Consider the following 24,298-nt stretch of genomic DNA (forward strand, 5'->3'; position numbering starts at 1 on the left):
GAGAAAGTCAGAACAGCCCAGATTTATAAGAGGTAAAAAAAAGTTGACATGACTTACAAATGGAAGCAAAATTGGTTTTTCTGCAGAGGAAGTCAGTTAAAACACTAAAACATTCAGGTCAGCACAAATGTATCTACCAGCTAACTATTATTGACAAAGAGTTACAAAATACCGCAAATATAATAATAGGACTAGAATTCGTAACCCAGGAGGATATGTCAGATGCATAGTTTTCGTTGGAACACAAGTTATTTTTCTTTGATTTTACTTTTACATAGGAAATGTTTATACTTATTTTAAATATTTTTATGTAATTAACAGAGTTGTTTAGTCTTCATTCTCTATATTGGGGATTAGGAAATTTTTTTTCTTTAAAGGTCCAGATAGCAAATATTCTAGGTTTTGTGGAACACATAAATTTTTTGTTTTATCATTTTTTATTTTCTCTCTACAACTCTACAAAAATAAAAACTACTGTTAACATGTGGGCTGTACAAAACCAGGCTATAGGCTGTATTTTGCTGACTCTGCTCTATACAAATGATTTGAAGTTCAGCAACAATTTTTGGTAAAATGAATTTTCAATTCTTGAGATCTTTGTTTTGGTAAATCAAATATGCACAGACACAAGCTCATTCTCCCTAGAAAGCTCATTAACACTGGGTAGTTTTTTATTCGTCTCTGATGTTTCTCAGTGACACACGAGGGACAGGGCAGTGAGAGTGATGAACCCTGGGTAGAGGCTATACTGAAGTGTGCAGGAGAGGAAAGCTTCTCTTCTACCCTTCTAGGGTTTTTTATTTTGTTTTTGATGAGTCTAACAAGTCAACATAATATGTTAACAGGAATAAAAGTAAATTTAATTTTTACTGTTCAGGACCCCCAAAGATATGAGACTTAAGGGTAAGTTGGACAGTTGAGGCTTACAGGCTCTCCAGAGCGAAGGAATGGGATTATGGGCCCGAGGCTTCAAAGGGGAGGAGGATAAGTCATGGTTGATAAAAAAAACAGGTGTTTGGTAATTAGATGTTTGCCCTGCCATACAGATAGGTCTTTCAGATGAAAAGTTATCTCTGGCATTAGCTTTCTCTTTCTTCTAATAGGCCGGGCCCTTTAGCGAAATTCTTTTAAGTAGTTAAGGGAGAGGTAAAAGGCTTCCTTGAGACAGCTGGGTCTTGATTGACTTGAATCATAGTGGTGCGCTTTGGGGGTGGCATATTCAGCTTCCCTTCAGGTGCATTGCCTGCAAAAAAATTTAAACTATGATAAAGTTGAATACAAGTTGGTTTATCTAAGCTCATTTTAAGAGTAAATTCAACTTTTATTTCCAACCACTATGCACTAACAAATATTGGACATATCGTCTTCCTTGAAATAACAACAAAAATTTGTACTGTGTGAAACAAAGTAAAAACATTGGATATCAAGCAGCAAAGATCAGTATTCCTTGAGAAATAGGAAAAAAACAGACGAACCCTGAAGGAAGTTACAGGAACAGGGTGCAGTTAAGTGGAACCCAGGCAGAGGTTGGCACTGAAACTAAGATGAACTGATAGAGCTGAGAGTCTGAGAAAGCCAAAACTGCTAGTATTACAGAAAACCGGAGAAGAATCAAGCAATACTTAAAGAGATGGAGTTACATTTATTATGCGCGGGTCCAGAGGAAAATGTCTCTCAAATTCTGGGTCCCAACATGGAGGAACTTTCCCTATTTATATGTTTTTACCTTCCTTGTCTCCCAAATATGGAGTGTTTTCGGCCCCCTTTGCAAGTTCTTAAAGAGCCCCTATGTGCTGGCCCTTGAGACTTTAACCAAAGGCTTGGCCTGGTGCCAGCACTGATAATTTCATCCGGGGAAGGTTTAATGGCCTCTCTGAAGTGGGAGTAGTCTTGTTTTCCTTATTATTTAAGCAAGCAAGCATTTACAGAAGCCAAATGGCCGGGTTAAAATTTCAAACAGTAGTTTTTATATAAGATGGACGCTTCACTAGAGCCTCTCGGGTGGAGTACTGATGAGACAGCTGCTCAGAGAGAACTCCAGAGGGTCCTCCTCAAGACTGAGTTGAATACTGATTGGTGCATGCATGTGAGAAAATCACACAAGGCAGGAGAAAGAAACACCGGAAAGGATTTCAGGGATCCATGCCCAAATTTTACGTCTGTTGTTGAATAGTGCTAATCTCCAGCAGCTAGACTGGAAAACCTCATAATTCTGTAGGCATTGGTTAGAGTATCTCAAGAAGGGTCTCACCTCTTCAGAGGGGCAAGCACTGGAGGGGCCATATGGTGCTGGAGCTCTTTTGAAACCCTATTTCCATAGAATGGTCATTATTTGACTGACCAGTGATCCCCGGGAAGACCCTGCTCACAAAGCTTGTCTATATTTGACCCACCTCCTTTATGTCCTTTATGGGAGAGTGGGTTTTTGCCACAATTGTCTAACATTCCTGCTGACCTAGGTGATAGATTTCATCAGAACAAACAATAGGCTAAGCAAAAGCTGAAAGGGAAAACTGGGGAATGAGATGTTCAGAGGGGGCTGTGTAGAAGCCCATAATTACCCGTGAAAGCAGTGCTTGATTGTTTTCCACAGGTATACCGTATGTAGCCTGGAAATCCTTTTGTAGGCAACACCTGTGAACATCTGGAACCAAACTGAGGTTACTAGAAAGGATGGTAGAACTTAAGTGGAAGAAACTTCTAACTTGGTCATTTGAGAAGGGCTCATCAAAGTAGCTATGTCTACATGGGACCTTTTATTTTTCACTGTAAATGAATGTCCTGAAGGGTACTAAGCCATTTGTAAGATGGATAAGAGGATCATGAAGGAGAATTCTGGACCTTTTAAGTAGCTTGAGATCTTGAGATTGCTGGAGATACTGATTAAGAGTGTGTCAGGGAGAGGATGAGAATGTTAAATGAGGGAATATTAAATTAAATCTTGTAAGATATGGTATATTGTTGGAACTTTATCCGGTAGCTTACAAGTAGCCAGTTGAGGTTTTAACTATTGAAGCAAACAATTTTATTTTTTGCTCTTTAAGCAAAGTCCTGATGAAATTAGTGTTTTTAGAAGAGCGCTTTAGTGACAGTGTGGGCTGATTAGAGTGGTACCTGAGTAGTAGCTGAGAACCTATATGTAATAATCAATGCAATTTGTCAATGAGAAGGACATTTGTCACTGGGGAGGAGAGGAAGGAAACTCGGGCTATTTTAGGGGAGGAATATACTGGACCTGATCCTCCGATTTCTACTTTAAGAGACTTAAATGGATGGAGCCTCCATTTTTCTTTTTCTTTAAGAGCATGGTATATTACATGCTTTCTAACTTTAAATTAGAAAACAGTGCGATTAGGGAACCTTAATAATAAAAGTAGACGAATTACACCCATATTTACCTGTTTGCTTGAACAAAATGTGTGTGTTTTTTTTTAGCTTAAAGTTTGGATGATATTTCCTTTTCTCTGATAAATTTGGAACCATTTGGGAAATGTAATAAAAGGTATAACTGTAGAGATGAAAGTATCCCCTCTGAGAGATCAAATATGAGGATGTAGTTTTGGTTTGTAGGAAGAGCTTCCTAAAGTCTGAACTCCCAAATTAGACTTCCCTACCCAGTCCCTGCTGGCACTGGAAGACCACAGCCCAAGGGAAAGCCCTAAAAAGCACAGCATCGAGGAGCAGACCAGAGCAGAGGCTCTTCTAGACAGCCTGTTTTCCAAAGGCGAGGACAGTACAGCGGCCCGCTTTCTTACAGGCCAGGCTGGGCCGGCCAGGGTGGTGTGCATGAGTGAGGGGCCAGGAGGCTGACAGTAACTGCTGTCCCTCCCATGGAAAATGAAGCCAGGTGAAAGGTGCTTTGCTCCCAGGCAGTGGCACTGATACAACTGGAAGCTGTTCATGGGATGCTGTGCTCCTTGGAATTTCAGAGCAGAAAGCGATCTTGGAGACCATTTACTTCACTCTCATTTTTACAAATGGGGAAAATGTGGGCCTAAAAAGGTCAACTTACTTAAGATAACACAGTGGAAGAGCAGATCTCTGAGTCACCATGCCGACATCTATTTATAAGTAGGAATGTGAATGTATTGCTTTTTCTATAGAAAATTAAGTGAAATTTCCCATTTCCATCTTTTTCGTGCAGAAAACCAAAATGTGAGACTATTAAAGACAATGAAGCAAGTTCATACTTCAGCTACCTTAAAACAACTACTATTGTTTTTATATGCTTTCTTTCAAGTGCTTTTGGACACATAAACCTTATATGTGAAGTATAACTGATATCCGAAAGGGAGCTGTTTTGTGAGAGGGGCTCAGTTCGGTTCATGTGAAAGGACTTATTTTGCTACTTGTCTTTTGTACAGAGAACCATTCTGAAGGAATACACTGTACACTCAAACACATCTGGAAGTTATTGTTCCGGCATCAGCTTTGATTAACTGTGCAATCTTGGATGGCCTCCCCTGAAACTAAAATAGGAGAATAGACCAAGATATGGCAAATATGTTTGTTTTTCCCCTTCCTCTAACTTGATCAATTAGCAGTGACTGCATTGAAGATGCTGGGAATATGCTAATCAATTGGTCAGCATGATTCATCTGGTTCTTCCACCACAAGGAGGGGAATGGCATGGGTGGTGATTATTTGCATTCCTGTTTGGGCAATTGCCAAGATCCCATCTGGTTGTAAATTTCTGTAATTGTATACTTTTAGAAGCTACCCCCACCCCCCAAGTTAAACTAATTTATCATTTTAGTGGGTATTAAATACAATTATTCTTCAGACTAATCAGGATGGCATACTTATCTATAGATGTTACTCAAGGGACCAGTCTTCTATTTTCATATGATGGAAAAAATTATTCCATAGAAACACACAAAGCCATTATTGAACTAAGCCCAGAAAACTTCAGCTGAAGCATATGTTAGTTCTTGCTCAGCATGAGCATGATTTTCCACTGAGCAGACCCTCAGCCAGATGTCTGAAAGAAGAGAATGTAAGTTGACTTTCCTATAGCATATTCTCAGAATTAAACCACAGTGTTCCTGTAACTAAGCTCCCTTGAGTAGGAAGTGGGATGTACATCTTTGTTATCGAGGACCAAGGCTTTGGTAATGTTTCAGTATTTGAGGTCAAAACTCACAAATGTTTTGTCTTGGGTTTTAATTTTGTCAGTGGTAACTGTAAAGGATAGTTTCTGAACTGCTTGGCACAGTTATGCTTATTACATTACATTACATTACATTAAAATTACGATTTTATTTTACATTTAAGTTTTATAAAACACAAGGTCTTTTTGTTCCTTAGTCTCATCATTGTGAACATTAGTCACTGCTGTATAAGTTAATGCAGGAAGTCTATTAAAATATATTTTAAATTAATATAAAACAAGACAGACTTGCTTTTATAATATGTGGAAAGACTATGCTCATCAATCATTCAAGATTTGGTAATGAGTGTTTTAAAATAACATTTATTATTTTTTCATTTATTTACTAAAGCTCTAGATTTTAGAAAATCCAGAAAAATATAAAGAAAATAAAATCATTTATAATCCTAGTACCCAAAAATTATTATAACTGTATGTATTATACATAATTGGGACCATTCATATATGTATATACATACATATATGGTCTTACCATTTTTTCATATACCATATATATTTGAACATTTTTTATGTCATTAAATAACCTTAAAAGAGCATGATTGCTATGATATATCTGTTAAGCATCAGTGTTACATCTTATGGATATTCAATAGAGGCCCTTCCCAAGGTCTCTGGAGATAAGACCAAAACCAGCTCTCCAACATCCCCTGAGGGTCCCGGATTGTGAGAAGGCATTTCTCAGGTAATGCACTCCGGAATTAGGCTCCCTCCTCTCTGGTTCCTGGTGTGTCACCTGAGAACCACAGCTGCCAAATAACCGCAGTTCAGTAGCTCCTACATTGAGCATCTGCCCCCTGGTGGTCAGTACACATCATAGCTACTGGTCAGACAGTCGCTTAGGCTTTTATATATATAGATTCTTCCTTTTTTTGGACATTTAGATTTCTTTGAAATTTTTCCCTTTTGTAAACAACATTGTGATTAATGTCAGTGTACATGAATATTTTTGTGTATCTATGACTTCAATAGATTAAATCCTTAGAATCTATTAGGTCAATTGATACTAAGTTTTTAATATTTTGACACATTGCCCTGTAGAAAGTGACGCCAGTATATCAGAGTGACTGCTCGTTTATCCCTTTGCCTGGTTTTAAGTCTTTGTAGATGAAAAACCAAGTGTGTAATCTGCACTTCTTTAGTTACTAGTGAGTTTGAATTCCCCCTATTTATTGGCCCCTTGCAGTTGTGGTGTGTGTGTGTGTGTGTTTATTCTGTACAGGGGTAATTGTTTTATATTTTGGTGTTTCAATAATCGTTCCTCTTCTGAAGCCTTATGGATGGGTTAAAGAACATGAACTTTTTGTTGTTATTAATCCTCACCTGAGGATATTTTTCCCACTGATTTTTTTAAAACATATTTTATTGATTTTTCACAGAGAGGAAGGGAGAGGGATAGAGAATTAGAAACATCGATGAGAGAGAAATATTGATATGCTGCTTCCTGCACACACCTACTGGGGATGTGCCTGCACCCAAGGTACATGCCCTTGACCTGGGACCCTTCGGTCTGCCCGCCGACACTCTATCCACTGAGCCAAACCAGTTAGGGTCCATTGATTTTTTAAAAGAGAGAATGGAAGGGGAGGGGGAGAGACAGAGACAGAGAGAGCAATATCAATACGAAAGAGACACATCAACTGGTTGCCTCCCACATGCTCCCTGACCAGAGTCTGGAATTGAACCTGCAACCATTCAATCTGCAGGCTAATGTTCTAATCACTGAGCATACCAGCTAGGGGAAGAACATGAACTTTTAATTTAGACAGACCTGGGCTTGGACTCCAGTTGACCCTTAGATATTTTCCATATGTCATTGGGCAAACCTACCTGTCATCTGTGAGCCTGAATTCACTGATCTGCAAAAGGACCATTATGAGATTTAAATGAGACACTTATCTCAGAAGAGTCACTAAATGGTAGCTACAATTATCCTCCTCTTTCTTATCTCCTCATTATCATCTTCCTTTTATTTCTCTGTTGAGATCTTTTTGAATGAACTTGAAGGAAAGGTTCTTCCAAGTCTGATATTTGCCTGTATACCAAGTGGGTAGGTGGTCCTTATGACCCACCTCATGGACACTGTTGAAACCTTTTTTTTTTTCCCCCCACTACTTATGGTTGGGGGCTGATTAATACTATACGATTTACATCAGATACAGAGAGAAAGGAGTTGAAAGAGCCAGCAATGGGACAGGCCCAACTACCAGAGAACCAGCCTTTTCTGCTCTATGGCTGATAGTACCTTTTGTTAAGGGCTGGCTCCCTGTGTTGTATTTTTTGTGCTTCCTGTACGAGCTGCCAGAATCTCGGTGCTCTAAATGCCAAAGCTGTAGTGGAAGTGAGCAGGGTAGACCAGACAGTGAGGAAGATTCCTTGCCAGCTTATCTAGAAAACTTGAACAACTGTCTAAGTGAATGAGCAGAGCATCTATTCAAGGGAGTTTAGTTACGGAGTTTCCGAAAGAACTGTATTTATCAGGCAGTCACCCTTGTAAGGCACTTCCATCAACAGGCATCTGTTGAGGAGGTACCCTGTGCCAAGCACAGTACCAAGTGCTGGAGACGCAATAATGAACGAGATGCCAGTCTTGTGTTGAGAATGCCGGATAGTGATTAGATTTAAACACATTTTATTTACAAATAAAAGGCCAGATATACCATAAGTATTTGCTAGAAGACTCAAGAGTTTTGGAGAAGAAGGAAAGCGATCGAATATTGGAGATATTGTCATAATGAACCTCCAAAACATTGAAAAAATTGAGTCCTGGACTTTGAAAGTGTTTTCTATTTCCTCCAAAACGAAAGGGTGAGGCAGAATTTTCCTTTGTTGTAAATTTGCTTCTAAGTGCTTTGGCTCCAGCAGGTGGAGTCCCAAGAGGCAAATGGGCATCTGAGAACAACCCATTTAGGATCCTGGGCACACACATTTCCCTCCCCTTGTCAGTCAGCATGGCAGGTGGAGATGACACGGGAGCAGGTTGTGGTAGACTTGAGCTCTCACACCTGGGTTGCTTGTGGGTTTTTTTTGGCTTGAGAGCCACCATCAAATAGAGTTTGTCACGATTAGACCACCATGACCAGAACACAAAACTGTAAAGCAAGATGTCAAACTCAAAGGCTAACATGGGCCAGATAAACAAGGTATAAGTGTATGTGGGCCACAAAAAAATCAAAAGTTTCAATTTTCATGGAAACAAAGGTTTATTTAGATAGAGATATGCTGAATACAAAGAGCTGAAATAAATGAGTAATCATTAACATAAAATGATAGAACATTTTAATAAAAATTAACGTTTTTCTTGAACATTAACCTCTCAGACACTGAATAATTGCACAAATTAATACACATAATGCAAATGAACCTATTTTTCTTGTTTTCCAAAAGCGAAATATGTCCTGTTGCGCACACCAAACAAGTCAGTTCAAGACTAATGACGTGAAAATCGTGAAATATTCGCTGCTGGTATTAGTGGAGAGAAATGGTGCGCCTGTGCATAAGGCGTGTAAGGAAAATGAATGCATCATGATTATAGTTAATATAAGCAAGGATCAGATCTTGGAGAGCATTGACATCCTCCTCAACTATCTGAGCTTTATTTTTTAGGGAACGGAGAATGTCAGGAGGCTTTTCAGGGTGTCGAAAGTAACAGTTACTGTACAAAATTACAACGTACAGGAAAAGTGTGCAGAAGAAATGTAGTACCATTTATAAATTCACTCTCATCTCCCAATCTCATCTCCCAATCCTGTTCCTGACCCACACTGCCAGGATTAGAGCCACACTGTGGGAACAGTACTCAGAGGTGGAGTATAATACATTGTAGGAGAGCAGAACACAATGAATATGTTGCAGGATAATTTAATTATTAGGGATCTGAGCAGTTTGGGAGGAATGAGAACAAGAATCCTTTTAAAGATTAAATCAAACAGATTTGGACTAATTTTAAGTGGGTGTATGTGGGGAAATGAAGAGGAAGATTTGTTGTAGAACTGACTGCATTTTCAAGCCCACATGACCAAAAGGACCCAGGTGACATCAGATGGGAGAGACCCTACTGGAGACAGAGGATGGGAGACACACATTGGGCACTAGAAGTTTGAGGTCCTCCTGTGAAGGCATCAGTCTAGCCCAGAGTGTGGACTGTCTCTCTGGAACCAGGAATCCAGGCAGCAGTGACAGTTGCACCCTCTTCTCCTTGTGCAGAGTGCTCACCTGCTTTTGACATATCACCGCTAAGCTTGGCTGGCATCTTTTTTCCAGACAGTTTCTGAGGCTGTGGAGACAGTTGACTTAAGAAGCACAGCAGTTCACACGGTATTTACAAAGCCATCATTTTTTCTACAAGATTTATGTATGAGGTCAACCTGAGTGTGAGGCAAGGGTCAGTGATCCCCAGATTTGACCATTAATCCTCTGGTAATGGAAGCGATGGCAGCTTTCACCTCAAACACACCAAGAGTAATGTGACAGCACTGTCCTCCATGTGTTTTGAAAAAGATTGCTGATTATTGTGTCTTCCTGCAAAGCACTCCTGCCCTTTAGGTTTTGCCTATAAATAAGGGAAGCATGAGACAGATCCCATTTGTAGATTTCACATATGTTTACATTTTCAAGGATGACCAGGTTCGGTCAATTACATTTGACTTCAGTTCTTGGAGGAGTCTAAATGGAAGGGACAGTTTGTTTATAAGAAAGCGGTCTTTCCTGCTTTGTGGAGTAGCATGATTGATTTAACACTGGATCCCAGCTGGCCAGAGCAGTCCTGCGTCGGTCTTGGGTTTCCCAGCTCAGCCTTGTACCATAGTGTCCTCGTGTCCATATGCAAACCCCGAACAATTGGCTATTTGTGTCCCGGTTTTGTTTTTCAGTTTTCTCCACCATGTGATGTCTGGCCTCAGCCTTGCAGGGTTTAAAAAAATTAGGCATATTTCACTCATGACCTTTTACAAAAATTAAAATTTTTTTAGTTGACTAAGTAGGTCTCAGTTGGTGCTGGAAATGCTTGCTAAAACATTTTTTTCCCCCCAAAGCTCTGTCAGCATTTGAGCCTGTTTGAGATTTTAGAAAATTGTATGACTTTGGCTTTTATTATTTGACCCCTGGTAGATAGTGATAAACTTCTTGAATGGAGTATCTCTCTTCCAGAGACCGGCACAAAATTTAGGTGCAGGATTTCATGATTTCTAGGTAATTTCACCCTAAAAACATGACAGATACATTCACTAAAGGTACGTCTTTTGTTGCTATTTTCACTCACATGCCCCTGTTTTCACTCAGGAGGGGGATCACTGACCCTTCCTAGCTGGCTTTGGAAGGGGAACTTGAGTTCTCCATACCTTGGTTTACTCATGTTACTATGAGATGGATGAGGCTTCTGTTCTTGCCTCTCAGTCCTTAGCAAGAGCAGTGCCCTCATCTCCCTGCCTGCCTTCTGCTGTGTGTGAGAATCTGTGTGGACATACCACTAGGCACACTTTAGGGAAAGTCATTCAGAACCTTCAAGGGCCTAGGTTCCACCAAGTCCTCCAAAAAGGGTTCCCAGAGCTTCTAACTCATCTCTCTTCTTCCAGTCCTGGTCCCTTCTAATCTTCATAAACTCCCATCCTCTTTCAGGGTTTGTGCATTTGAATTTTGTTTACACACCAGATCATGGACCATAAAGCTCTTCTTACATACTTCCCCCCTCCCCCATCTCCTGTCATTCACTCACCACTCCAACTTCGGCCATATTGAATTACTCCCTGTTCTATAATTCTGTTTTTCTATCTTATTTCTATTTTGTACCTGACACTCTTTCTTCCAGTATGTCTTCCACATATCTTCCCTTGCTCACTTATTATTTGCTGGTACTAACCATAGTTGGTTGAAGTCTGTGCTTTTAGGTCTCTCTGGAATCCTATCTTGCTTAACTCTCCTCCCCTCTTTTCCAGTTAGGGTTACCTGTCGCCACTGTATGGCCCATAGCATCACCCGCATCCCTGTATTACAGCTCCTTTGTTGGTTACAGTCACAGGTCTGAGATGAATTTAGTATTTCCAGAAGTGACCACGGTCAACCTACTGAGTTGGCGCTCAATAAGAATTTGAAGAATCAATGGCTCAAGAAGCAGAGGAGGTGTGAAGAGTAATTATTTCTGCATCTGTTGACATCATTAATGGGTTCTGTCGTCTGAGAAGCTTACACCGTCTGCTTTCCCTTTTAGAATAGAATTGTAAATTAAGTGGAATTCTCTATGTGGATTAAAATTTTTAAAAGATTGTTTCTTATGTGTACTGCTTACATTGACACATGGTACATAACACATGTGTGTGCGTTTCCTTGAAACGGAAAGTTTTAAAGTATAATGCATACTCTCACCACTCATAGTAAACACTGATGTTTTCTATCCTATTCTTTTCTATTTAACTTTCTCAATGCTGTTCACGACCCATTAGATTAATTTCATAAACCCCTATAGATCATAGCCAGCATTTCGGAAGCCACTGATCTAAATAAATGTACTTTGTCCTGTGATGAAGACTTGAAGTGCAGGTGTATCAGTCAGGATTCGGCTAGAGAGACTGAACCAGTAGGAGGTATATACTAAGAGATTCCTTGCAAGGAATTGGCTTATGCAAATGTAAGTGCTGGGTATGCAAGTCTGAGACCTCCAGGACAGGCTATTTAGAGGTGGGGGAAGGTGGGCCTCTGCAGCAAGCTAAAGCTTCTGTCCACAGGCAACATTTCTTCCTCCTGGAAGCCCTAACTCTGCTATTACGGCCTTAGAATCAGGCCCACCTAGATTATTTAGAGCAATCCCCATCCTCCCAAAATGGTGTCAGTAGGTGCTAATTAGTTCATTTTTTCTGTGCTGATGACACCTGTCCTGTGGGAACTGGACCAGGGCCACCTATTGATTTCAAGCTGGCCACCAGTTGTCAGCTTGTAAAGCATATGTCTCCAATTTAAACCAAGAGTCTGGTTGAACTGAAAGAGAACATAGCTCATTTCTCATGGGTATGTTTATTTCTTTATGATAATTTGAAAAATGCTGTGAACAATAAGAGCATCAGTGGAATCATCCAGCTTTTTATTAAACTGTCTACTGGAAAAACCCACCAATCTGGGCTTCACTGTCTTAGAATTAGTCCAAATTTAGAATTAGCTAACTTTATATTTATTTATGATGGACTTTCTTCCTCGTTACTTCAGTGCCCATAAACTGTCTTTGCAATTAGATATTAAACCCACTTTAAAAAATTAAATACTTTAACAACATATTTGCAGAAAAATAATACTATTATAATTTAATTCTATTTTTTTTTAAAGGAAAAGATATAGGACCCTCTAATCATTTTGTTTCATTGATAATTTCTGTATATTTGACCTTAATAAAATTCCACTCATCTTGAAATACTCTTTTTAAAAAAAAAAAAAAATATATATATATATATATATATATATATATTTTATTGACTTTTTACAGAGAGGAAGGGAAAGGGATGGAAAGCTAGAAACATTGATGAGAGAGAAATACTGATCAGCTGCCTCTTGCACGCCTCCTACTGGGGATGTGCCCACAACCAAGGTGCATGCCCTTGACCTGAATCAAACCTGGGACCCTTTAGTCCTCAGGCCAATGCTCTATCCACTGAGCCAAACCGGTTTTGGCAATACTCTTTTTTTTTTTTTAAATAGTTTCATTAGATCAATCTCTCTTTCTCTCTCTCTCTCTCTCTCCATATACATATATATATATATATATATATATATATATATATATATATATATATATATATTTATCTTTTCACAAAGCCAACTATAGCTATTCTAAATTTAAAGAATTTACATCCTCCACTTGTTTTTTTTATTACCTATATATATGAATTGGTTGGTACCAATGATAATATAAACATGTATATTTGATTTTATGATGGGTTTTGTATACATTCTATTTATATGCCAACTTGGCTGGGCCATGGTGCCCAGATACTTGGTCAAACATTTTAGATGTCTTTGTGAGGGTGTTTTTGAATAAGATTAACATTTAAGTTGGTGGATTTTGAGTAAAGCAAATTGCCCTTTATCATGAAAGTGGACCTCATGGAACCAATTGAAGGCCTTAATAGAAAAAGACTGACCTCCCAGGAGGAGGAGGGAGCTCTGTCAGCAGACTGCCTTGGACTTGAACTGCAACATCAGCTTTTCTGGGTATCCAGCCTTCTGGCCTACCCTGCAGATTTTGGATTTGTCAGCCTCCCTCTATAACCTCATGAGCCAATTTCTTAAAATAAATCTAGCGTACTATAAATACAAATATAGTACCATGTGTATAATTACAAATATACACATACACATCCTGTTGGTTCTGCTTTTCTGGAGCACCCTGACAAATATAGGATTCTTTGTATTGCCTTTTGAACTAGTGGGCTGTGCTCTCTACCTTCCATTATGTAGAGTGTTTGTTTTTCACTTCCTGGTTATCCATGAAAACACTAGGCTTACATTTAGTGAAATATTCCTTTAGTTATCCATGAAAACGCTAGGCTTACATTTAGTGAAATATTCCTTTTTCCTTTATAGACTTTGTCTTCATTAACTATCCTTATAGCCACCATGTATATTGCTCTCTGAGCTTCAAATTTCTTGTGTAAAAATATGAAAAGTGGGTGGATACTCTCTTACTTGTTTCTGCCTTACTTACTGGATCATTTGGTACAAGAATTAATGATAATTTGTGTTAAGTTTTATATTGTCTGTAACTTCCAATTACTTTAGCATATAGATCACAATATTTATAGGTTTAACTTTGTTTTATGAGTCTTCAGTTAGCATTCCAAAACACCAATCAGGTATCCTCACTCTAGGTTTATTAACATTAGAGTTGTTACAAATAATTGGTGAAACACGCAATATTGAAAATACATGGATTGCACCGAAACCGGTTTGGCTCAGTGGATAGAGCGTCGGCCTGTGGACTGAAAGGTCCCAGGTTCGATTCCGGTCAAGGGCATGCACCTTGGTTTCAGGCACATCCCCAGTAGGGGGTGTGCAAGAGGCAGCTGATTGATGATTCTCTCTCATCAATGTTTCTGACTCTCTATCCCTCTCTCTTCCTCTCTGTGAAAAGTCAATAAAATATATTTTTTTAAAAAAGAAAGAAAAGAAAATATATGGATTGTCCTTAGAAATATTTTCTCTTAATGGACTTTGAGTCAGACTAGGCCAGCAAGCTAATGGCTTTTGGAGTAACACCTAACTCTAATACTCATTTGGTACTGTTTTCTGATATGTAGGATTCCGTTATTGAGTGATTCAATTAGGAGGTTAGACACATTCTATCATAGAATACTATCACAAACTGCTTTAGGTACACCTTCATGGAGGGGAGCTGTCGGAATACCTTAAGGTCAGACATCTGGGTTTTTACTGAGCTAACATGATAAAGCTGTGGGTTTGTTTTTTCATCTTCCTGCTCATCGATGTTTTCGTATGCAACAGAAAGCCCTCACTCATTTAGAATCTTTGGAGACCTGCAATGTTTACCTACAAATGCCTGGTCATTGTGAATTCCAGTTTGGCTTACATAAGTTTGCAACAAGAACCTACCATATTCCCTGGCACACAGTAGGCATTAAAAAATTATCCCTCTTACTGTCGTAAGTCAGTGAACTGGCCTTGGTTCTGGGGAAAGAAAAAGAAAGCTGAAGTTATCATTCATGGTTCTAAAGCTGCCAGGATCCTTCTTTCAGAGGATGGTTTATTGCCAATTTTTTTTTAAGACGTGGACTATCTTGTCCATGCTCTCTTGGTCTCAATTTAGAGTCTCTGTAGCAGAGCCACTAAAATCACGTGAAGGTGAGTTGGAATTCTACCAGGGAAGCTTATGGTAAGTGAGCTTGGCTGGTCTCCAAGAGCACGCTGTGCCAAGCCATCATCTGAAACGCAGCATGCTAGAACCTGGGACATTGTCCATCTTTGATGTGTCAAGAAGATGAAGCGGAACCCAGACGACAGGCGGAACTGAGACCTCGTGGGAGCACTGTGGGAGATTCCTTCCAGTCAATATTTACAGAAAATTCTGAATTTATTTTGACCCGCATTGATTAAAGAAAATGTGTCATAGGAAGTGAAGGAAATAAGTTTTTTCTCCTTATTTAAAAAAAAAAAAAAAGTTGCTGCTGTTTTGGAAAATTGTTAAAACACTAGCTACCTGAAAGGTGAAAAAGAATGATTCTAGTTGAAATCTTATAAGAAGCTAATTTTGACTTTGTTTTTTATAGCTTTGGATTACTGGGTGAGGAATGTCATTGCTAACTGCATTTGTAAACTTGTTACCCCTAAAAGCCTGCCTCTGCCACAAAGCGAGGGACAAGGCCTTGTTTTGTTTCCTGACAAAGGAACAGGAAAATATAACTCGCTGGCCTTCAAACAAGCAATCTTAAATTTAAACATCCTTTTGTTTGCTTTTCTCAGTCAAATAACACAGGAACCATGTGAAGGTGACTGAACTTCATATGTATTTTTTGATGATGTTGAATATGAAGGACCAGGATGCTCTTGCCCTTTAGAGTTTTTGCATTGCCTTAATATAATGAGGGGGCTCTGATTATTATCTGAGTAACTATCCATAGTTTGCAAAGCAGTTATGATAACATAAATAAAAGTGTAGAACAATTGTAAATATATTTAAAGAATGAAGACCTATTGATGAAACCCGCAGTTTTTACCAAGGTCAGCTTACTGGCATGTCTGAGGTTCTTCCTGGTCATGGCCAAACAGAGCATGCGGGTGCTGAGCCACCGTGTGCTGACAGTGCACAGCTCTGGACACAGATAGGGATTTGCAACACCGTATCCATGACAGTGATTTAACTCAAGGAAATCTCAGGGTAAAAACATTTCATCTTGTAAAGGTGCCTGTTAATGAAAATTGGTTTTTAAACACTTAAAATTCAATGCTTTTAGGAGATTGCCTGCAGTTATTTATAGGAATTTAGTCAGTGTATCGGGGCACATTCAATAACAAATATTGCCTTGATATACAACTTATAGAATCATAGTCTTTTATAAAATTTCAGTTGTAACAGTCTTTAATTTTTAATTTTTATTTTTTTTTTACATGAAAGAAACATTCAGATAGTTCCTCCAACATGCTCTCTCAATGGAAGCTGTATTTAAGAGGGGCATTAGGCCTTACCATCTCGCTACTCTGGCAACGATTTAACAAAGCAGTTGTTACAGAAAAGGTGGGAAGTCTTTGTGGTACATATTTTAATCCGATTTTATGAATAATATAGTTTAGGGAACAGAGTTGCTTTCACTGTTTTTTTGTAAGATACAGCTGATGCTTAATATTGTAAAATCTGGCCTGGAAGTAGCCCATTGTTATATGGAGAGTTGTTTCTGAAATTGTTACCAACTTATCTTGGTTTTGAAATTTTGACTTCTTACTTAAGATGGCATGAGACATTGACCACTGCTTTCTTCTTGCCATAGACAGAAGGAAATCACTCTTTTGCCACCACAGGCAATACACCATACAATGGATGGGGCTTAAAGTGGTGGCCCTCCATGCACATATCCTGTATATCACTGACTTTTCTTCACGTCATTCAGTCATTTGCTTTAGCATTTCCAGAATCTGTGGCTTTGTAGAAGGTCCTCTCTAGTCCGTTAAACATTGGCTCATATATTTTTTAGCACTCTTAGAATTTTTTGTTCTTAATAATCTGAATTTAACGTTTGTTAATGATGTGAAATAGGGATATTTTCAGATGGATATCTCATTCTTTCCCATTTAGGAATGTGATGTTGTGGTGTTTATTATGGTAGAGAAAAAGCAAGTAGCCTGAAAACGTTTTGAAAGTCGAGAAGAAAAACAATTCCAGTACAGATCCTATAAATGACATGATTTTGAGACATATATACCATTAGGAATCACACTACGTCTGCTTCTGTATATGCAATGTGTATTCCTGGTTTATAGGTTGTCATATATAGTACACAAGAGTTGCCAGTTTGTCATTAATGTGTGTGTAAAGCACACTTGGACTGTCAGAGCTGGCTTTGTAGGCAGTGGACATGATTTCTCCTCGGACCTTCTGTTCTGCTTTCTATTTTTATTGTAGCTTTTTGTGATATTAAAAAACAACTCATTCCTAGTTTTTAGAATTTTGGGGGACATTACAGAATTTTTAAGACATAGTTCATGAACTTAATAATTATTGAATTTAATTGAAAAAATGTCGGTTTTTATTATTTCTATTAATTGGACTTGATGAATAAGTTCCTTTCTTTTAAATTAAGCAAGGGATTGATTACTTATTTTCAGTTACTTTTCAAGTAAAACAAATATTTCAGCAGAAACAGACTCAAATTTCTTATGGCTATATCTAAAGACCACATTCAGTCTTTCGGATTGTTTAGGTAGGAAAGAAAGAGCTGGCAACTTCCTATTTGTCCTACTGCTCTTTAGTAAGGTTTTGATAGCTATTACATAGACAAGTTCAAGGAGAATTTAAATCTACATGCAAGTGAAATGAGAGATGACAAATGAGGGCTTACCACGCATAATTCTAATACAGTATAGAATAGAAATCAATTTCATCGATTCTGTGACTGAAAAACAATTATGATGCTGACAACCTACAGTGTTTGGGCTTGTTTAAGTCATGCTGTGAAATGGGTTCAGTGTGGGTGTTTGCTTAGATAGCTTCACAATGTTTTGCCTTAGTTGTATCAGGAGCCAGCGTTGCAGCTCATATGTATGCTCCGATTCTATAAAAAGAAATTAATGTTGCCATCCAAATAATGTTTTCTGTGGCTCCTGTGGTTTCTGAAATTGTTAAAAGTGGTAGAATGACTCATACATTTTTAAAATTAGTGAGATATGTTTATTCTCATTCATTCTTCCTCTTAACATCTCAATTGATTTTTTTAAAAACAAAAGTTACTTAGATGAAATTCATGATACAAAATTTTTAACTTAATGTACGTTTAGACATTTAGATTTTTCTTTTTTTGTAATTAGGAAAGCCATCCTTTTGGGATTATCATCTTTTTGTTGATCTTTTCCTACAGGTTTTCAGCACATACTCCAATGAAGACTATGACAGGAGAAATGATGAAGTTGACCCTGTGGCTGCTTCAGCTGAGTACGAACTTGAAAAGCGTGTAGAAAAGTTGGAACTTTTCCCAGTGGAACTGGAAAAAGGTATATGAGCTCTACATCATTTGTGATATTATGATATTCCTATACTAATAATACAGAAATGACTTAATTTTTCCCAAGTATAGCTGTTTTCTCCACTAAGGATTGGATCAAATTTTAATCTCATGCAGGAGTTTATTAAATTTCAAAACTAGTTGATATAAATTCTCTACAGATGGTGGATTAAAAGATTCTCTCTAACTGTCCACTCCCAACCGGAACTTATCAACTTTAGTTGGCTGGGTGGTGGTTAGGAGTAGGGAGGCCTGAATGAGGCCAGATGCTTGGTCGGTAATTCTGCAAAGGGCTGGCGAGGTGAGAGCCCAGAGAGAGCTGCTGGAGAGTGGGGGGCAGGTGGTGACTTTTTTTGTTTGTTGGTTTGGTTTTGGGAGGGGAGGAAGAGTGGTCATGGTTAGACTCTGAATATGGTAGATATGACGAGTACTGGGCTTTCAGAAAATTATGGATTTTTGAAACAAAGGCAATGGACCGCTCTTCATCTCTGAGGAGAAAGGGCTAATGGAGAGCAGGCAGACGGGGGAGCAGAGGGACCTCCTGCTGAATTATCTTCCTGGAATCACAGTCCATCTATTGCAGTAACTGGGGACTCACAGGACCAGAGGCCGCCATGTTTATTGTCATGTAAGTCTGGAAGCTGAGAATTAGACTCTGACCAATGAACAGAAGACTGTCACATCTCAAAGTTTTAGGAAAAAGCCCAATAGATGACAACTTGAATAACAGAAAGAATGCAAAAAACAAAACAAAACAAACAAAACAAAAAAAAGTAAATAAGGATATTCAAGTATGGCTTTAATCAAATTAACAATAACACAAAAATATAATGATTTTTAAAAATAAAAATGTCAGTAGAGGAATTGAAGAGGAAATGATGGTTTTGTTGAGATTAAATTTGTGACAAAGAAATTCAAGCATAAGAAATGTCCCAAACTAATTCTCAAATGGCAGAGCAAAAATCCAAGGAAAATTATAGAGACTCGCCATATAAAGAAAGGGAAATGGCAATAGAGAGTGAGAGATAAAGAGGAGAATTTCCTGAGCTCAAAAACAACTTGATCCTTGTATTTGCAAGGACTTAGCCAACTGACTGCAAGGACTTAAAGAAAAAGTCCACATCTAAGCACTGGCTGGACAAACACAATTTGTAAACGAACTAAAAACAATATGTTTTTTGTCAGTATCTTTCATGGGGCCAATAAAATGGAAACAAAAGTGAATGCCTGTCACTAGGGGAAAGTGGTCAGATAGGTTATCATTCTGTCCACCGTGAAATATTACACAATCATTAAAAGGGATTTGAAGCTATGTTAGGTTGATACTCATGACGTATTGTTGAATTAGAAAAGTAAGCTGGAGAGAAAAGTAGGTGTCATATAATCTTATTTGTATAAAGCAAATAGGAAAGAAAAGCAAGGCATATATACACTGTGGTTGTTGATATGATTCTATCCTTTTTTTTTTTTTCCAATATATTTTATTGATTTTTTACAGAGAGGGATAGAGAGTTAGAAACATCGATGAGAGAGAGAGTCATCCATCAGCTGCCTCTTGCACACCCCCTACTGGGGATATGCCCGCAACCAAGGTACATGCCCTTGACTGGAATCGAACCCGGGACCTTTCGGTCCCCAAGCCAATGCTCTACCCATTGAGCCAAACCGGTTTTGGCTGATTCTATCCTTGATGGCAGGACAGAGAAAGTAATGAAAGATACATACCATCTTAACATGAATGGTGATCTGGAACAAGTAAAAACAACCCATATAAGTAAAAGGGAAATTCCAGATACAGTATGATCACATTTATTTAAAATAACATATATAGCTCAGCCAGGAAAAATTCAGCCAGAATGATCAATCTAGAGTTATATTACTAAATTATTGAACCTCAAAGAAAGTTTTTTGTGAAAGAGGACAACAAAAATTGAATAAGTAATGTAAGTGAAATCAGACAAGCCTCTGAGTGACTAAAAGACAATAGAGAAGGTAGAGGTGGGTGGGTGGGTGGGAAGAGATTAACCAAAGAATTTGTATTCATATATGCATAACCCATGGACACAGACAATAGAGTGGTGAAGGCCTGATGAGGGGTTGAGTATGGTTAGGAGGAGTCAATGGGGGGAAATCGGGGGACACTTCTAATACTTTTAACAATAAAGATAAATTTTCTAAAAAGGCAATAGAACATTCTTTTCTCAGGAAAAGAAAGTTTGAATCAAGAATTTTATTACCCTGCCAATATAAACAAACAAAGCAAACAAATGAATATATAAGTGTTTAATTGTGTGTATGCTTTTGTGCTTAAAATATTAAATTATATTATTTAAAGGGGCCATGTTTTAAGGCAGATTAATCACTCAGTAATCAAATTATTACCTTTTTTTTGGATCACAGTAAATAGCTAACTGCAGTAGTAACAAACTAAACTCATGAGCCTTTGGGGGTTCTCATTTGACACCCTTGCTCCCCTGCATTGGAAAAAACTTCTCAAAGGCAAGCATGGACTAGGGACTATGTGATAATCCATATGGACTATGTGATAATCTATAAAGAACAAAATTAAAAGGAACAAATAGGCCTCACCAGTTCATTGCAGAGTAGTGTAACACTTAGATTGTTGTATCTTTACCCGTTTTCATAGATGAGGATGGACTTGGCATAAGTATTATTGGAATGGGTGTTGGAGCAGATGCTGGACTTGAAAAGCTGGGGATATTTGTCAAGACAGTAACAGAAGGTGGTGCTGCTCAGCGGGATGGCAGGTAAGCTAGTCGCTGCTTTTGACCACTAAAGTCTAGGAAACTTTTCTGGGAATTTCTTGTTTTTCAGCTTTCTTCTTATGATTATTTAGGACAGAAGGTCAATGTGTCTCATATGTAGAAAATGTTAAAAACTTGATTACTTTCTGACTTGTAGGCAGAATACCTGATGAAAATGGGTGGATAGATCTATTATCTATGTCTAACTTGATATCCATCCATTTATCTATTTACCTAGTAGTAAGTTGGCAGAAACATGGGTGTATATAGTTTAAGACAGGGGTCCTCAAACTTTTTAAAGTGGGGGCCAGATCACGGTCCCTCAGAGAGCTGGAGGGCCGGACTATATGAACTACTAATTCCTACTGTAACACCTTGGCTGCGCTCACTGCCCAAAAAACCTGGCGGGCAGGATCAGACTCCCCAGGGGGCTGCATGTGGCCCTCGGGCCATAGTTTGAAGACCCCTGGTTTAAGAATATGTTCTGTGGAGATCAGCACATACTTTCACCTCAGAAATATCAAAACATTGGTTGGCTGCCTCCTGCCTGGCCACTACTGGGGATTGAGGCTCAGACCTGGGGCATTGAACCCATGACCAGAAGTTGAACCGGTGACATCTCGGTGCACAGGACGACAGTACTCAACCAACTGAACCACACTGTCCAGACCTAGATCTTCTTTATAGTTCCTTTTAACTTCAAAAGGATAAGAGTGTGTATTATACCTTTCTAGCTTGCCTTAGTTTTTAAGTAACCTTTCCTTATTTAAAAGAAACTCTTTTAATTTAATCTCAGATTTGGTCAGACTATTTTCAAGGGATGTTAAAAAATATATAGAAAATTCTTTTCTCCTTCCTTCCTACCCTAGCACAAGAAGCCTTCTTGTTGTGATTGCTTTCATCCCTTATGAACATCTCGAACTCTTACCACATTTTAAGTACTTTTATAAATCTGCCGTGGATGTGTATCTCCCATGTCATCCAGTATGGTTGAAAAGTTTTGACTCTGTCTTGTTCTTTGATATTATGCTCTAGTTTCTAAATTTTCTCTTGTCAAGCTTTTCATGTCTGTCTGTATATTTTCAAAGGGTGTTCAATAAATATCTGTTGAATGAGTGAATCCTAGTGCTTCAGTCACTTTCAGAATGTTTACTTGGGCCTAACATTTTTCTTTTTATATTTCTTCTCTTCGTACCTTTCCTTCTCCCTCTTCCCTTCTTCTCCCCCCTTCTTTTTTTTCTTTCTTTTTTTTTCTTTTCTTCTTTCTTCCTCTTTGTGCAACCTTGCCTCTTACACAGGGTAGCTTGTAATTTAGCTGGGTGACATGATAGCTATTTCCACCTTCTGTTTTTATTCTAATTTTATAGTAAAATAATATTAAATATAGTAACCATTAGTTTTTGCTGCCATAAATTTTATGATTGTACACAAAACACATTAACACACTATTTATCCAGTCCTGTTTAATGAACCTATAAAAGCAAAATGCATTTCATAATAACCCAATTGAAAATACTGGTGGAATAAATTACGTGGGTGATAACTGACAAAAAGATGGTAGCAATGCTGTGTTACAGAGGCAAATTAAAAACGTTCTTGCAATCTGCTTTGTTTTTGTCTCTTCTGGTTGTTTCTCAACCTTTTGGATACCATCGTTTTACAGCACTGTTCTTTCAGGTTTGGGGAGGGGGAATATCAAAAGTGAAATTAAGGAACTTTGTAATTTATCCTTATTCAAGTGTTGGTTTTCAAATAATTTGAGTTGTTTTGACCATCTGTTCAGTAACACCAACATATCAAACAGGTGAAGAGTGTTATTCTCATGATTATCCTGCTGCAAACTCTCCCTCCCATAGGGCCCCTCGGTGCTCCTCAAGCCTGGGAGGACCCTGCATGGAAACTGCCATTCTAATTGTGCCCATCTGCCATAATTCATTAGTCCATGGTTTCCTCCGCGCACACACTCCTGTGTCACTCTTCTAGTCAGATATTTTGCTCGTTTTCCCCCCTGAGCTAGTTGGCATATTACTGCTTTGATAGGTATGTATTCTCATATGCATTCAGAGCTTCGCTATCTGGCATTTTGGGGAAGACTCTGTTGAACATTACTGTTGCTCCAGCTGGTTTCCCGTTCACTCGTTGTTGGTTGCTTTGTTTGCATAAGCCCAGTGAGGTAGAGTTTTTGTTTTTGTTTCCCCTTGCCCAATATGTCATGTAAGTAAATAACTACCCAGTAACATTAAACAAATCCCAGAACATTCCAACTTACATATTTTATTAGCCTTACCCCCTTGGTACTGGTTTATAGATTCAGAATTGAGGGTTATCAGAAATGTCAGACTGCAGCTGAAGAGCAGTCGTGTTGCACACGTGTTTGCTAGCACATGGAAACTGTTGAGGAAATGGCCAGTACTAGATGCTGTTTATAGATCAGTCAGGTACATTCCTGTGCATTCCATCCCATGGTCACTGTTCCAGGGGCAAATAGGCTATTTTCTCTGCTGTTGTGGGAAAATCCAAATTATACATATTCTTCGTTGTGGGTTGGTCTGATGCAGAGAGTTGTTTATTTAATTTTTACTGCCAGGACTCATCCCTTGGCTTTTTTTGCTTCTAATTATGAGCCAAGACTTGAGAGGGCTTTTCAGTGTTACTATTCTGTGAGGTTGCATGAAAGGTTATTCTCTTTCAGTGAAATAACAATCACTTCTTCAAGCCATCCTCAATTTAATATACACACTCAAGTTGTATGTATTTTCAGTGTGTTCTCTCTGGTGGATACTTTTTCTGGAAAAACAAAAAATCATTTCATTAGCTCATCTTCACAATTATTAGTTTTTCTGTCACTATTGCTTCTAACATAGTTTCACTTATCCATATTAAACTTGAACTTGTGGCCTACTTAACTAACTTCTATTTAACCTGAACTGGCAGATAGGGACTTAATAATTGCCTATCATATGCAAGCAATTTAGCAGACTAGCAAATATCATTTTCCATAGCTACACACACTATTTTTACTTCTTAAAATGCAAGGATGAACGAATTTTTTTTAATATAATGCAAAGTTGTAGTAACTTTGTAACACTTTAGCATATGCGGAGTTGAATATATAGTCATGTGTCACTTAACTACAGAGATACATTCTGAGAAATGCA

The 24,298-nt window shown here is 38.3% G+C and overlaps 1 protein-coding gene across 16 annotated transcripts in view; it reads left to right on the forward strand.

The window, feature by feature from the left end:
* The window catches only part of PPP1R9A (protein phosphatase 1 regulatory subunit 9A), a 219,387-nt gene that overhangs the window by 102,816 nt on the left and 92,273 nt on the right, over positions 1-24,298 (forward strand). For all 16 annotated transcript variants that reach the window (XM_084896633.1, XM_084896644.1, XM_084896643.1 and 13 more), the window contains 2 exons: positions 18,232-18,364; positions 21,023-21,143. In XM_084896633.1, the coding sequence (XP_084752759.1) occupies positions 18,232-18,364; positions 21,023-21,143 (254 nt within the window). The remainder of the gene's footprint in view (positions 1-18,231; positions 18,365-21,022; positions 21,144-24,298) is intronic.

This window comes from Pipistrellus hanaki, assembly GCF_964339955.1.
Source record: "Pipistrellus hanaki genome assembly, chromosome: 10".
Lineage (NCBI taxonomy): Eukaryota > Metazoa > Chordata > Mammalia > Chiroptera > Vespertilionidae > Pipistrellus > Pipistrellus hanaki.